The 17,393-nt window shown below is 44.9% G+C and overlaps 1 protein-coding gene across 1 annotated transcript in view; it reads left to right on the top strand.

Annotated features, from left to right (window-relative positions):
- The window catches only part of LOC119284573 (probable pyridoxal 5'-phosphate synthase subunit PDX2), a 3,201-nt gene extending 1,621 nt beyond the window's left edge, over positions 1-1,580 (top strand). Inside the window, exons 3-7 of the mRNA XM_037563703.1 lie at positions 204-291; positions 388-461; positions 599-790; positions 1,033-1,130; positions 1,221-1,580. Coding sequence (XP_037419600.1) covers positions 204-291; positions 388-461; positions 599-790; positions 1,033-1,130; positions 1,221-1,353 — 585 coding nt within the window. The 3' untranslated portion in view covers positions 1,354-1,580. The remainder of the gene's footprint in view (positions 1-203; positions 292-387; positions 462-598; positions 791-1,032; positions 1,131-1,220) is intronic.
- The last annotated feature ends 15,813 nt before the right edge of the window (positions 1,581-17,393 follow it).

Genomic DNA, 17,393 nt, shown 5'->3' with positions numbered 1-17,393 from the left:
TGACTGCTAGTGAGTAGGGTTGTTGCTGGTTATTTTGCATAGAACTAGATCCAGATTCGTTATAATTGACTATACGTATATTTTTCATTTGAAGTGCGCCTCGACAGGGTGCAACTTTTATACCTCTGATAGAGTACACATCTTCTTAGACTAACTTTTTTACACTGTTAAATGTCCAACATCTCATTTCATCTGCTTTGCAGTTTCCTGCACTTCGAGAGTTTGTCGGTGCAGGAAAGCCTGTGTGGGGAACTTGTGCTGGGCTCATTTTCCTTGCAAACAAGGCGGTAGGTACGTGGGTCACCAATTGGTAGATGCTTTAGCTTTTAATTTGGTGAGATTAGTTGATGGAATGTCATGATCACTACTAAGTAATGCTACCCGCAGGACAAAAATTGGGAGGCCAAGAGCTTGTTGGGGGGCTAGATTGCACTGTCCACCGGAACTTTTTTGGGAGCCAGGTAACTCCGAGGACCATGTTGCCTATTTGATGCCTGAATTAGTTTGTAATATCACTTGAATTGCATATCTTCAAATGTTTTTGAGATAAATGTACAATAATGTGAACCACGTTTCATTGCAAACTGTTCTCTTGCAGCTGCAAAGCTTTGAAACCGAACTTTCAGTGCCAATGCTTGCGGACAAGGAAGGAGGCAGTAATACATGCCGTGGAGTATTTATACGAGCACCTGCTATCTTGGAAGTAGGATCGGATGTTGAAATACTGGCTGAATGCCCTGTTCCTTCTGGTAGACCCAGCATTACCATACCATCTGCCGAGGGTGTTGAGGTTTGCTTCCTGCTCTTTTGAGTTTGACTTGCTGGCGACCGTGATTATTTACTTTTTTTTCTTGCTGAACCAGATGTGTGTATCTGGATGTTCCTTTTATTCAAGTACTTTGCTGACAAAATGCTTTGAGAAAATACTACCACATGAGTAGCGGCTACCCTGATGGATCCCTTGTCGAAAACATACTCCAAATTACCTTATCACTTATGTGCACTGACTTGCAATGCATATTACCCTGGCAGGAAGAGGTGTACTCAAAAGATCGGGTGATTGTTGCGGTGCGTCAAGGGAGCATCCTCGCCACCGCTTTTCACCCAGAATTGACATCAGACTGTAGATGGTAAGTTTTTTTTTCCTACGGCATGTCACATATTTTGGTTTGTCACTGCTAACTCTGAAGCAAAGTGCTTTGCACACTGCTGCTTGGCAGGCATCGCTTCTTCCTGGACATGGACAAAGAATCCCATCCAAAGGCCTTCTCCGCGCTATCTCTATCGTCGTCTTCAAGAGGTTCAGAAGGCGGGTCAAAGACCAAGCCTTTTGATCTTCCCATATTTGAATAGCAGCTGGCGGGAAAGGGGGTCTGCCAAACATTTAAGAAAAGAAAATAACTAAGTTTTGATCATTCAGTTGATGACAGGCTGGGCATCCGTGATATTTCTATATCAAAATTGTATACCATACACTTGTAATAGTTGAATACAAGTCAATACACACTTGTATTATGAGAACCGAAACTGCTTCACACACATTTTTCGTCCGGTTATAGTACACACAAGTTTGATCAGAAGGGCAAGCAAGCAGCAGGAGGTATGTACAATTCCTGGCTTATCTTTTTTGCGTTGATTGGGTCCAATCTATGCATGTTTCAGACTTAATTCACTGGCCTCACACCACACATCTACTAGAAAACACCCAATACGTCATACAATGATACGTATCCATCGAGTATTCTAGAACGGGTTGACCCCTCAAAAGATTCTTTTTCTGAGGGGTTATAAGCTACACCTACCTGAACTCTCAAGAGTACTCGGCATTGACGCGGACGATCTTCTCATGCTCCCGTTTGGTATTGCGGGGGTCCTCCACAGACTCCAAGAACACATTAGATCGTCCGCGTCAAGCCGAAGCATGAGTAGATCGTCCGCGTCAATGCATGAAACGTGCATGCCATGGTCCGGATGTCCGAATTCCCTAAACCAGAAGCAAATTTGGGGTTTCGAGGAGTCCGAACGTGTAAGTTGGGACTACGTCTCCCCACACCCCGTGTGCTTTTTTCTTCTAGATCTACATGGTCCACCCTGCCATCTGAAATTGATGCCTATTTTTTGCTTTCTCTTTTGTTGGATTTCACAGGATCGAAAGCCTTAACGCAAGTTTTTTTGTAGATATACCCTAGTTTAAATATCAAGCAAGCCGCAAACCAGAAGCATAATCTCGTGTCGTGGTTATATATTTTTGCGTCACACTCAAAATAAATTCGTTAGTAATGAGTTTTTATCCATTTTGAGTTTCTTTTTTTTCTTTTGATGATGAGGTTCCTTTTTTTTAGGGAAATATGATGAGGTTCCTTAGTAATGAGTTTTCATGGTAATATGTGTCTCATTCATATAATAAAAATTAAGATACAAACCAATCTGACAAAGTTGAGGCAGTGGAACGCTGGCCTTTGCAAAAAGAACCATCGGTCAAGAAAGAAAATTACAATCATGCCGGACGACTCCTCTGAGTTTGACTCCAACGGCCGTCACCTGCCACCGGCACTACCACAATAGTACCAAAGAAAAAAAAGTAAGGGATCAACTCTTAACTAAGCTCGACGCGGCTCCCTCGCTGATATGCAATTTTTCAGACCTTCAAAGTAGCTTACCAAATGTAAAGTCAATGACTCTGAAAGAATCTAGCCGGGGCAGCACCCGGACACGCCATCACACTTCAAATCTTGCAACCCCTGAAGGAAATATGCCCTAGAGGCAATAATAAAGTTATTATTTATTTCCTTATATCATGATAAATGTTTATTATTCATGCTAGAATTGTATTAACCGAAAACATAATACATGTGTGAATACATAGACAAACAGAGTGTCACTAGTATGCATGTACTTGACTAGCTCGTTAATCGAAGATGATTATGTTTCCTAACCATGAACAAAAGAGTTGTTATTTGATTAACGAGATCACATCATTAGAAAAATGATGTGATTGACATGACCCATTTCATTAGCTTAGCACCCAATCGTTTAGTATGTTGCTATTGTTTTCTTCATGACTTATACATGTTCCTATGACTATGAGATTATGCAACTCCCGTTTGCCGGAGGAACACTTTGTGTGCTACCAAACGTCACAACGTAACTGGGTGATTATAAAGGAGCTCTACAGGTGTCTCCAAAGGTACATGGTGGGTTGGCGTATTTCGAGATTAGCATTTGTCACTCCGATTGTCAGAGAGGTATCTCTGGGCCCTCTCGGTAATGCACATCACATAAGCCTTGCAAGCATTGCAACTAATGAGTTAGTTGTGAGATGATGTATTACGGAACGAGTAAAGAGACTTGCCGGTAACGAGATTGAACTAGGTATTAAGATACCGACGATCGAATCTCGGGCAAGTAACATACCGATGACAAAGGGAACACCATATGTTGTTATGCGGTCTAACCGATAAAGATCTTCGTAGAATATGTGGGAGCCAATATGAGCATACAGGTTCCGCTATTTGTTATTGACCGGAGACATGTCTCGGTCATGTCTACATTGTTCTCGAACGCGTAGGGTCCGCACGCTTAAGGTTTCGATGATAGTTATATTATGAGTTTATAAGTTTTGATGTACCGAAGGAGTTCGAAGTCCCGGATGAGATCGGGGACATGACGAGGAGTCTCGAAATGGTCGAGACGTGAAGATCGATATATTGGACGACTATATTCGAACATCGGAAAGGTTCCGAGTGATTCAGGTATTTTCGGAGGTACCAGGGAGTTACGGGAATACGAGGAAGAAGCAATGGGCCTTAATGGGCCTTAGTGGGAAGGACCAGGAGGTGGCGCGCGCCCCTCCCAAGCCCAGTCCGAATTGGACAAGGGGTTTGGGGCGCGGCCCCTCTCTCCCTTCCTTCCCCTCTTCCCCCCTTTCCCCCCTTCTCCTAGTTGGACTAGGAAAGGAGGAAACCTACTCCAACTAGGAGTAGGAATCCTACTCCCCTAGCGTGCCCCCCTAGGGCCGGCCTCCTCCCCCCTTGCTCCTTTATATACGGGGGCAGGGGGCACCTCTAGACACAAGTTGATCTTCAAGATCGTTCTCTTAGCCGTGTGCGGTGCCCCCCTCCACCATAGTCCTCGATAATATTGTAGTGGTGCTTAGGCGAAGTCCTGCGACAGTAGAACATCAAGATCGTCACCACGCCGTCGTGCTAACGGAACTCTTCCCCGACACTTTGCTGGATCAGAGTCCGGGGATCGTCATCGAGCTGAACGTGTGCTAGAACTCGAAGGTGTCGTAGTTTCGGTGCTTGATCGGTCGGGCCGTGAAGACGTACGACTACATAAACCGCGTTGTCATAACGCTTCCGCTGTCGGTCTACGAGGGTACATAGATTACACTCTCCCCTCTCGTTGCTATGCATCATCATGATCTTGCGTGTGCGTAGGAAAATTTTGAAATTACTACGTTCCCCAACAGTGGCATCCGATCCTAGGTTTTATGCGTTGATGTTGTGCATGAGTAGAACACAAGTGAGTTGTGGGCGATATAAGTCATACTGCTTACCAGCATGTCATACTTTGGTTCGGCGGTATTGTTGGATGAAGCGGCCTGGACCGACTTTACGCGTACGCTTACGCGAGACTGGTTCTACCGACGTGCTTTGCACACAGGTGGCTGGCGGGTGTCAGTTTCTCCAACTTTAGTTGAACCGAGTGTGGCTACGCCCGGTCCTTGCGAAGGTTAAAACAGCACCAACTTGACAAACTATCGTTGTGGTTTTTGATGCGTAGGTAAGAACGGTTCTTACTAAGCCCAGTAGCAGCCACGTAAAACTTGCAACAACAAAGTAGAGGACGTCTAACTTGTTTTTGCAAGGCATGTTATGATGTGATATGGTCAAGACGTGATGAGATATAAGTTGTTGTATGAGATGATCATGTTTTGTTGAAGTTATCGGCAACTGGCAAAATCCTTATGGTTGTCTCTCTATTGCATAAGATGCAAGCGCCCAATAATTGCTTTACTTTATCGCTATGCGATAGCAATAATTGCAAGAGCAATTGTTGGAGAGACGACCACGTGACGGCACATTGATATAGATCAAGATGATGGAGATCATGGTGTCATGCCGGTGACGATAGAGATCATGACAGTACTTTGGAGATGGAGATCAAAGGCGCAAGATGATGATGGCCATATCATGTCACATACTTTGATTGCATATGATGTTTATCTTTTATACATCTTATTTTGCTTAGTTTGACGGTAGCATTTTAAGATGATCTCTCACTAATTATCAAGAAGTGTTCTCCCTGAGTATGCACCGTTGCGAAAGTTCTTCGTGCTGAGACACCACGTGATGATCGGGTGTGATAGGCTCTACGTTCAAATACAACGGGTGCAAAACAGTTGCACACGCGGAATACTCAGGTTATACTTAACGAGCCAAGCATATACAGATATGGCCTCAGAACACGGAGACCGAAAGGTCGAGCGTGAATCATATAGTAGATATGATCAAGATAGTGATGTTCACCAATGAAGCTACTCCATCTCACATGATGATCGGACATGGTTTAGTTGATTTGGATCACATGATCACTTAGAGGATTAGAGGGATGTCTGTCTAAGTGGGAGTTCTTAAGTAATATGATTAACTGAATTTAAATTTATCATGAACTTAGTCCTGGTAGTATTTTGCAAATCATGTTGTAGATCAATAGCTCGCGTTGTTGCTTCCCTGTGTTTATTTTGATATGTTCCTAGAGAAAATTGTGTTGAAAGATGTTAGTAGCAATGATGCGGATTGGATCCGTGATCTGAGGTTTATCCTCATTGCTGCACAGAAGAATTATGTCCTTGATGCACCGCTAGGTGACAGACCTATTGCAGGAGCAGATGCAGACGTTATGAACGTTTGGCTAGCTCAATATGATGACTACTTGATAGTTTAGTGCACCATGCTTAACGGCTTAGAATCGGGACTTCAAAGATGTTTTGAACGTCATGGACCATATGAGATGTTCCAGGAGTTGAAGTTAATATTTCAAGAAAATACCCGAGTTGAGAGATATGAAGTCTCCAACAAGTTCTATAGCTAAAAGATGGAGGAGAATCGCTCAACCAGTGAGCATGTGCTCAAATTGTCTGGGTACTACAATTGCTTGAATCAAGTGGGAGTTAATCTTCCAGATAAAATAGTGATTGACAGAATTCTCTAGTCACCATCACCAAGTTAGTAGAACTTCGTGATGAACTATGATATGCAAGGGATAACGGGAACGTTTCCCAAGCTCTTCGTAATGCTGAAATTGACGAAGGTAGAAATCGAGAAAAACATCAAGTGTTGATGGTAGACAAGACCACTAGTTTCAAGAAAAGGGCAGAGGGAAGAAGGGGAACTTCAAGAAGAATAGCAAGCAAGTTGCTGCTCAAGTGAAGAAGCCCAAGTCTGGTCCTAAGCCTGAGACTAAGTGCTTCTACTGCAAAGGGACTGGTCACTGGAAGCGGAACTACCCCAAGTGATTGGCAGATAAGAAGGATGGCAAAGTGAACATAAGTATATTTGATATACATGTTATTGATGTGTACTTTACTAGTGTTTATAGCAACCCCTCAGTATTTGATACTAGTTCAGTTGCTAAGATTAGTAACTCGAAACGGGAGTTACAGAATAAACAGAGACTAGTTAAGGGTGAAGTGACGATGTGTGCTGGAAGTGGTTCCAAGATTGATATGATCATCATCGCACACTCCCTATACTTTCGGGATTAATGTTGAACCTAAATAAGTGTTATTTGGTGTTTGCGTTGAGCATGAATATGATTTGATCATGTTTATTGTAATACTGTTGTTCATTTAAGTAAGAGAATAAATTGTTGTTCTGTTTACATGAATAAAACCTTATATGGTTACACACCCAATGAAAATAGTTCGTTGGATCTCGATCGTAGTGATACACATATTCATAATATTGAAACCAAAAGATGCGAAGTTAATAATGATAGTGCAATTTATTTGTGGCACTGCTGTTTAGGTCATATTGGTGTAAAGCGCATGAAGAAACTCCATGCTGATGGGATTTTGGAATCACTTGATTATGAATCACTTGGTGCTTGCGAACCATGCCTTATGGGCAAGATGACTAAAGACTCCGTTCTCCAGAACAATGGAGCGAGCAACGGACTTATTGGAAATAATACATACTGATGTATGCGATCCGATGAGTGTTGAAGCTCGTGGCGGGTATCGTTATTTTCTGACCTTCACATATGATTTGAGCAGATATGGGTATATCTACTTGATGAAACATAAGTCTGAAACATTTGAAAAGTTCAAAGAATTTCAGAGTGAAGTGGAAAATCATCGTAAAAAGAAAAATATGGTTTCTACGATCTGATCACAGTGACAAATATTTGAGTTACGAGTTTGGTCTTCAATTAAAACTATGTGGAATAGTTTCACAAATTCGTGCCACATGGAACACCACAGCATAATGGTGTGTCCGAACGTCATAACCATACTTTATTGGATATAGTGCAATCTATGATGTTTCTTACAGATTTACCAACATCGTTTTGGGGTTATGCATTAAAGACAGCTACATTCACGTTTAAAAGGGCACCATCTAAGTCACCGTCTAAGTCCGTTGAGATGACACAATCTGAACTGTGGTTTGGCAAGAAACCAAAATTGTCGTTTCTTAAAGTTTGGGTTGTGATGCTTATATGAAAAAGTTTCATCCTGATAAGCTCAAACCCAAATCGGAGAAATATGTCTTCATAGGATACCCAAAGGAGACTGTTGGGTACACCTTCTATCAAAGATCCGAAGGCAAGTTATTCATTGCTAAGAATGGATCCTTTCTAGAGAAGGAGTTTCTCTCGAAAGAAGTGAGTGGGAGGAAAGTAGAACTTGATGAGGTAACTGTACCTGCTCCCTTATTGGAAAGTAGTTCATCACAGAAATCTGTTCCTGTGACTACTAGACCGATTAGTGAGGAAGCTAATGATGATGATCATGTAACTTCAGATCAAGCTACTACCGAACCTCGTAGGTAAACCAGAGTGAGATCCGCACCAGAGTGATACAGTAATCTAGTTCTGGAGGTCATGTTACTTGACCATGACGAGCCTACGAACTATGAGGAAGCGATGATGAGCCTAGATTCCGTGAAATGGCTTGAGGCCATGAAATCTGAGATGAGATCCATGTATGAGAACAAAGTATGGACTGTGATTGACTTGCCCAATGATCGGCGAGCCATTGAGATTAAATGGATCTTCAAGAGGAAGACGGACGCTGATAGTAGTGTTATTGTCTACAAAGCTAGAATTGTCGCAAAAAGGTTTTCGACAAGTTCAAGGTGTTGACTATGATGAGAGTTTCTCACTCGTATCTATGCTTAAGTCTGTCCGAATCATGTTATCAATTGCCGCATTTTATGAAATCCGGCAAATGGATAAACAAAACTGCATTGCTTAATGGATTTATTAAAGAAGAGTTGTATATGATACAACCAGAAGGTTTTGTCAATCCTAAAGGTGCTAACAAAATGTGCAAGCTCCAGCGATCCATCTATGGACTGGTGCAGGCATCTCGGAGTTGGAATATGCGCTTTGATGAGATGATCAAAGCATATAGTTTTATACAGACTTGCGGTGAAGCCTGTATTTACAAGAAAGTGAGTGGGAGCACTACAGCATTTCTGATAAGTATATGTGAATGACATATTGTTGATCGGAAATAATGTAGAATTATTCTGCAAAGCATAAAGGAGTGTTTTGAAAGAAGTTTTTCAAAGAAAGACCTCGGTGAAGCTGCTTATATATTAAGCATCAAGATCTATAGAGATAGATCAAGACGCTTGATAAGTTTTTTCAATGAGGACATACCTTGACAATATTTTGAAGTGGTTCAAAAATGGAACAGTCAAAGAAAGAGTTCTTGGCTGTGTTACAAGGTGTGAAATTGAGTAAGACTCAAAGCCCGACCACGGCAGAAGATAGAAAGAGAATGAAAGTCATTCCCTATGCCTCAGCCATAGGTTCTATAAAGTATGCCATGCTGTGTACCAGATCTATTGTATACCCTACACTGTGTTAAGCAAGGGAGTACAATAGTGATCTAAGAGTAGATCACTGGACAGCGGTCAAAATTATCCTTAGTGGAATAAGGAAATATTTCTCAATTATGAAGGTGACAAAAGGTTTGTCGTAAAAAGTTACGTCGATACAAGTTTTGACACAGATCTGGATGACTCTAAGTCTCGATCTAGATACATATTGAAAGTGGGAGAAATTAGCTAGAGTAGCTCCGTGCAGAGCATTGTAGACATAGAATTCGCAAAATACTTACGGATCTGTATGTGAGAGACCCGTTGACTAAAATTATCTCACAAGCAAAACATGATCACACCTTAGTACTCTTTGGGTGTTAATCACATAAACGATGTGAACTAGATTACTGACTCTAGTAAACCCTTTGGGTATAGGTCACATGATGATGTGAACTATGGGTGTTAATCACATGGTGATGTGAACTATTAGTTTTGAATCACATGGCGATGTGAACTAGATTATTGACTCTAGTGCAAGTGGGAGACTGAAGGAAATATACCCTAGAGGCAATAATAAAGTTACTATTTATTTCCTTATATCATGATAAATGTTTATTATTCATGCTAGAATTGTATTAACTGGAAACATAATACATGTGTGAATACATAGACAAACAGAGTGTCACTAGTATGCCTCTACTTGACTAGCTCGTTAATCGAAGATGGTTATGTTTCCTAACCATGAACAAAAGAGTTGTTATTTGATTAACGGGATCACATCATTAGAAGAATGATGTGATTGACATGACCCATTCCATTAGCTTAGGACCCGATCATTTAGTATGTTGTTATTGCTTTCTTCATGACTTATACATGTTCCTATGACTATGAGATTATGCAACTCCCGTTTGCCGGAGGAACACTTTGTGTGCTACCAAACGTCACAACGTAACTGGGTGATTATAAAGGAGCTCTACATGTGTCTCCAAAGGTACATGTTGGGTTGGCGTATTTCGAGATTAGGATTTGTCACTCCGATTGTCGGAGAGGTATCTCTGGGCCCTCTCGGTAATGCACATCACATAAGCCTTGCAAGCATTGCAACTAATGAGTTAGTTGTGAGATGATGTATTACGGAACGAGTAAAGAGACTTGCCGGTAACGAGATTGAACTAGGTATTAAGATACCGACGATCGAATCTCGGGCAAGTAACAAACCGATGACAAAGGGAACACCGTATGTTATTATGCGGTCTGACCGATAAAGATCTTCGTAGAATATGTGGGAGCCAATATGAGCATCCAGGTTCCGCTATTGGTTATTGACCGGAGACATGTCTCGGTCATGTCTACATTGTTCTCGAACCCGTAGGGTCCGCACGCTTAAGGTTTCAATGATAGTTATATTATGAGTTTATAAGTTTTGATGTACCGAAGGAGTTCGGAGTCCCGGATGAGATCGGGGACATGACGAGGAGTCTCGAAATGGTCGAGACGTAAAGATTGATATATTGGACGACTATATTCGGACATCGGAAAGGTTCCGAGTGATTCGGGTATTTTCGGAGGTACCACGGAGTTACGGGAATACGAGGAAGAAGCAATGGGCCTTAATGGGCCTTAGTGGGAAGGACCAAGAGGTGGCGCGCGCCCCTCCCAAGCCCAGTCCGAATTGGACAAGAGGTTTGGGGCGCGGCCCCTCTCTCCCTTCCTTCCCCTCTTCCCCCATTTCCCCCCTTCTCCTAGTTGGACTAGGAAAAGAGGAAACCTACTCCAACTAGGAGTAGGAATCCTACTCCCCTAGCGTGCCCCCTAGGGCCGGCCTCCTCCCCCCTTGCTCCTTTATATACGGGGGCAGGGGGCACCTCTAGACACAAGTTGATCTTCAAGATCGTTCTCTTAGCCGTGTCGGTGCCCCCCTCCACCATAGTCCTCGATAATATTGTAGTGGTGCTTAGGCGAAGCCCTGCGACAGTAGAACATCAAGATTGTCACCACGCCATCATGCTGACGGAACTCTTCCCCGACACTTTGCTGGATCGGAGTCCGGGGATCGTCATCGAGATGAACGTGTGCTAGAACTCGGAGGTGTCGTAGTTTCGGTGTTTGATCGGTCGGGCCGTGAAGACGTACGACTACATCAACCGCGTTGTCATAACGCTTCCGTTGTCGGTCTACGAGGGTACGTAGATTACACTCTCTCCTCTCGTTGCTATGCATCACCATGATCTTGCGTGTGCGTAGGAAAATTTTGAAATTACTACGTTCCCCAACAACCCCCCCCCCCTCGACTAAGACATTGAAGGAGGAAACCCTACATGCAAGTCACAAACCACAAACCCAACACACACGATCCATCATCCTCCAGATGCTGGCAATGCAGACCATAATTTGGATCCGCTTCTGGACTACCTCCCAAGCTCCACGCTGGTGTTGGGGCAAACACCGTCGCAACGGCGGAGCCCAAGAACACAAGTTCACCACAAGGATACTACCGCCACCACGTCATCCTCGCTTGAACTTATTGTTTTCCATATCCATCCTCGACCATACAGCCTATCGTCTCGTCAGGGAAGGATCTGAAGCTTCTTTATTTAGCTTCGCCATCGCTATTGCTAAAGCCATGACGTCTAATAAAAAACCTAAGGTACTACTACCTTCCTCCTGATTTATTGGCCCACTTTAGATTTTCCGTCAAATTTTGACCATAGATATAATTAACAAAATGTTAATTCATGTCATGAAGAATTATATCTTTTGATTCGTATTCGAACATAGTTTCGGGTAATATTATATGGAAAACGTTTCACGATGGAGCACCGGCCGAGGTTCGGCCGGTCGCGTCCACGTGCGAACGTACCCAGCGACTCACCTAGCGACACGTAGGATGGGGGCCCTGCCCACGTGTGTCTTCTCCCTCCTTTTTCTCTTCTTCCCGTCGCTCGTCTCTCTCTTTCCCTGCTGCCATAGTCAACCGTCGCTGCCCGGAGGCCTCCTAGGGCACCGCCGCCATGGGAATCACCCGATCCGGCTGCCCTCGGCCAGATCTGCTCGGATCCGCGCCACCGGAGCTCTGCCTGCCTCGTCAGACCCGACCACGTCTGAGCTGCAACCGACCATGCGTGGAGCTGCAACCGTTGAACCTTTTTCCTCCCGAAACGGCACCGCGGCGACGATGGCCATGGGCAGGCGTCGGAGCTTAGCGGAGCAGCAGCAAGTAGTTGTGAAAATGGTTGTAGCAAATTCCAACGCCATTCGTAGCAAAACCAACTATGGTTGCAGCAAAACGACATTATTGTCATCGCGGGGTTCATAGCTAAGACAAATAGTTTGAAGTTTTTTTCAATACGGGTTGTAGCTTTTGTAACAGCCGGTTGTAGCTTTTCGTTTGTCGTCCATGGCTTACGGCTCCACAGTTGAAGCTTTTTTCATTGTTGGATGAAGCTTTTTTCGTCGCCGGTTGTAACTTTTCTTTGGTCGTTCATAGTTTCCGGTCGTATGAGTTGAAACTTTTTTCATGGCCGGTTGAAGCTTCTTTAGTCAGCGATCGTAGCTTTTTTCATCGTCGGTTGTAGCACTGGGCATCTCCCCGAGGCTCGATTTTTTGTTGCAAGCGGGGGATGAGCGCCGATGAGCTCTGGTCGTTGTCACTGGAGCTACAACGGCTGCCACGAAAGCTAAAACCGCAGGGGTGGGCTATTGCATGGGCGAAGCCAGTGACAAGAACGGCCGCCGAGGGCTGGGACCGGCGACCAGGGTGGTCGGCGAGGGCGGTGTAACACCCCGGATGTAATTTACCTTATTTGTACTCCAACTCTTGTCGTTTCCGGCACTAGGTTATATTATTTCCTCGTTGTCGGATTTTTGTCTCCGTGTGTTTTGTCTTTGTCATGCATCCCATATCATGTCATCATGTGCATTGCATTTGCATACGTGTTCGTCTCATGCATGCGAGCATTTTCCCCTTGTCCGTTTTGCATTCTGGCGCTCCTATGTCCTCCTGTGTCCCTTTCTACCTCTTTTCGTGTGTGGGGGTTAAATATTTTCGGATTGGACCGAGACTTGTCATGCGGCATTGGTTTACTACCGGTAGACCGCCTATCAAGTTTCGTGTCATTTGGACTTCGTTTGATACTCCAACGGTTAACCGAGGGACCGAAAAGGCCTCGTGTGTGTTGCAGCCCAACACCTCTCCAAACTGGCCCAAAACCCACCTAAACCCCTTCTATCATCTAGAGCGTTCGATCACGATCGCGTGGCCGCAAACCACACCTCATTTGAAGCTTCCTAGCTCCCTCTACCTCTATAAATAGACACCCCCATTCCAAATCCGGACGAAACCCTAGCCCCCTCCCTCTCCTCGCGCGCCGGACAAAAATCCCGACGCCGGACGTGTCCATTTCACCCCGCCGCCGCCACGTGTCGTCTCGGGGTTCGCCGACCAGCCGCCCCACATCGCCGGCCCGTGAAGCCCGGGACGGGCCCTCCCGGCCCACGCGCGCCCGCCGCCGCCATACCTCGCCCGCGCCGACCTCGCCGCTCGCCGCCGCGGCGCTCCGGCCGGACTCTGGCGCCACCCCTCGCCGTCCAAGCCCGCCGCCGCCCCGGCGTCGTCCTCCGCCGCCGCCCGGGTCCTCCTCGTCAACGGCGCACCCCGGCCGCCTCTCCCTTCTACTCCGGCGAACAGCTATAGGAACTCCGGCCATCCTCGAAAAGCGTGCAGATCTGGATCTGAGATTCGAGACGATTGACTTTTTCCTCCCGAAACCCTAACTTTTTGCATACTTTGACGCATCATAACTCTGCATCTATAGCTCCGATTCGTGCGTGTAGCATATCAAAATGTTCGTCTCGACGAGTACATCATTTCATCTCATTGCATCATGTTCATTTGAGCTCATCTTGATGCCTGAAATGCTGTTGGAAGAGGGTTATGTGATGATTATGTCAGATCTGTTTCAGCAAATGGCCTTTTGTCATTTTTGCCATGATTAATGTGTGCATGATATGATCCTGAGCTCTACATGTGTTTTATAGAATGTCATACCATCTTTACAGGGGTGTATGCCATGTATTTTTGTGATCTTTGTGGTGACTAGCACAAGCATGCAAAGTAGCTTACTCAATGATGCTGATTTCAGGGACTTAGAATTTCACTAAGTCCTTGTCCTGCTATTGTTTTTATGCCATATGTTCATGTTGTTTCCTAGTGATCCGTGCGTCTTTTGAGCATGATCAGTAAGCATGTTTTGTAGATAATGTTGTGCTCTATTCATCCATGTCTTTGTTTGCATTCATGGAGCACCCTAGCTTGAGTCAATCGAGCTCTACTTTTGCTATAAAATGTTCCTGGCAGATTGTTAACATGTTTTGCAATTTTACCTAGCTTGTTGTTGTTGATCCATGCCTGCTATGTTGTTGTTCTTGCCATGTCTAGCTTCTATGCCATGTCTAGTTGTTGGGTGTATGCTTAGTTTGTCATGCAATGCCTCGTAGTGAGTACATCGAGCTCGTAAACAAGCCTACTTGTAAATCTGTTTTGCATGCTCCAGTTTTTCACTAAGTCTGAATGTGTTTATGTTTTTGCTATGTTCACATGCTTGCTATTGTATTTTCTGATCCCTTTTGGCTCATGGTCACTAAGGGACTTTTGTTATATGCTTAGAGCAGCTTCATGCCATGCCTTGCCTTGCCATGATATGTTCGTGTAGCATGTAGTTTTCATGCTCTAAAGATTGCTTCCTGTTGATGAATTCCCGACTTGTGTTAATTTCACTAAGTCTGGAACCAGTAATCTTTTGCTCTTTTATCATGCTTGTTTGAGCTTGCTATTGAGTAAATTAGCCGTAGCTCAGTGTTCATCTTTTGTCAAGCATCATGAGTGGATCCCTGCCATGTATTTTTTTGTTATGTTTGAGTGCTGTAGCATATTTATCTTGATGCATTTAGTTGGTCACTTGCTGATTATCGCAGATCGGTGCCATATTTGTTTTGCTTGCCATTTCCAAACCGTGCATCCGATTCCGGTGATCTTTATATCGATTTCAACCGAAATCAACTCACCTTTCCAGTGGAACTCTTGGTTTTCCAAGTTGAGGCCAGGTTCAATCATTCCTTTGCAAATCTTGCATATGCATCACATACCGCATCCCGCATATCATACCATGTTTGCATCATGTTGCTTGAGCATTGCACGTGGTTGTTTGTGCTCCTTTTGCTTGTTGTTCTTGTTTGGGTAGAGCCAGGAGACGAGTTCGTGAACGAGGAGCCCGTTGAGTTCGCTTACGAGGATCAAGGCAACTCTGAGAACTTTGCAGGCAAGATGACCATACCCTCGAAATCACTTCTATCTTTGCTTGCTAGATGCTCGCTCTTTTGCTATGCCTATGCTACGATGCCTACCACTTACTTATCATGCCTCCCATATTGCCATGTCAAACCTCTAACCCACCATGTCCTAGCAAACCGTTGTTTGGCTATGTTACCGCTTTGCTCAGCCCCTCTTATAGCGTTTCTAGTTGCAGGTGAAGATTGAGATCGTTCCTTGTTGGAACATGTTTATTGTTGGGATATCACCATATTATCTTGTTTATCTTAATGCACCTATATACTTGGTAAAGGGTGGAAGGCTCGGCCTTATGCCTAGTGTTTTGTTCCACTCTTGCCGCCCTAGTTTCCATCATATCGGTGTTATGTTCCCGGATTTTGCGTTCCTTACACGGTTGGGTTATAATGGGAACTCCTTGACAGTTCGCCTTGAATAAAACTCTTCCAGCAATGCCCAAATTTGGTTTTACCATTTGCCACCTAGCCTCTTTTTCCCTTGGGTTCCGCGGACTCAAGGGTCATCTTTATTTAAACCCCCGGGCCAGTGCACCTCTGAGTGTTGGTCCAACCTGTCAGCTGCCGGTGGCCACCAGGGGCAACTCTGGGCTGGCCTACCGGAACCTTGGACAATCAGGTGTGCCTTGAGAACGAGATATGTGCAGCTTCTATCGGGATTTGTTGGCACATTCGGGTGGTGTTGCTGGACTTGTTTTACCATTATCGAGGATGTCTTGTAACCGGGATGCCGAGTCTGATCGGATTGTCTTGGGAGAAGGAATATCCTTCGTTGACCGTGAGAGCTTGTGATGGGCTAAGTTGGGACTCCCCTGTAGGGATTTGAACTTTCGAAAGCCGTGCCCGCGGTTATGGGCAGATGGGAATTTGTTAATGTGCGGTTATAGATAACCTGAAACTTAACTTAATTAAAATGCACCAACCGCGTGTATTACCGTGATGGTCTCTTCTCGGCGGAGTCCGGGAAGTGAACACGGTGTTGGAGTAATGCTTGACGTAGGTTGTTCTAGGATCACTTCTTGATCATAGTTGTTCGACCGTGATTTTGCCTTCTCTTCTCGCTCTCTTTTGCGAATATGTTAGCCACCATATATGCTAGTCGCTTGTTGCAGCTCCACATCATACCTTTACCTTACCTATAAGCTTAAATAGTCTTGATCGTGAGGGTGCGAGATTGCTGAGTCCCCGTGACTCATAGATTACTTCCAACACCAGATGCAGGGACCGATGATACCGCTCCAGATGATGCGCTTGAGCTCAAGTGGGAGTTCGATGAAGACTCTCGTCGTTACTACATGTCTTTCCCAGATGATCAGTAGTGGTGCCCAGTTGGGGCGATCGGGGACCTTGTCGTATTTGGGGGTTGATCTTTATTTTGGTTCCGTAGTCGGACCTTGAGTGTATTGGATGAATGTAATGACTTATTTATGTATTTGTGTGACGTGGCGAGTGTAAGCCAACTATGTACCTTTCCCCTTTATTTATTTACATGGGTTGTTGTGAAGATTACCTCACTTGCGACATTGCTTTCAATGCGGTTATGCCTCTAAGTCGTGCTTCGACACGTGGGAGATATAGCCGCATCGAGGACGTTACAGGCGGCGACCAGAGACGAGGAGGGCAGGCGACGAGGGAGAACGCATGCGGCCGTCGAGACAGGGGATTCCTTTTTCTTGTACACGCTTGCGAGAGGAAGAAGATGATCTGGCTGGATAAAGATCCAACGGCTTGGGACGGGCCGATCTGACAGCTAGGGTGCGACCGGCGGAAACGTTCGGCCGGTGCACCGGCACCCAGCATCGCCCATATTTGCTATCTATAACTTATACTTTATTAGTTAAAATTAGGTAAAAGTTTAGGGACAGTGAGCGACCACCAGCATCGCCCGCTACCACGCGCTCCTGTTTCTCTCCGGCCCCGCCCGCTGCGATGGCGAGCAGCCTCGGTGAGCGAGCGGTGACGGTGAGCGGCCCCGGTGAGGCGCCGTCTACCCCT

The sequence above is a fragment of the Triticum dicoccoides genome, chromosome 4A, assembly GCF_002162155.2.
Source record: "Triticum dicoccoides isolate Atlit2015 ecotype Zavitan chromosome 4A, WEW_v2.0, whole genome shotgun sequence".
NCBI lineage: Eukaryota > Viridiplantae > Streptophyta > Magnoliopsida > Poales > Poaceae > Triticum > Triticum dicoccoides.
The sequence above is the reverse complement of the archived record's forward strand: the minus strand, read 5'-3'. Positions and strand labels throughout refer to the sequence as shown.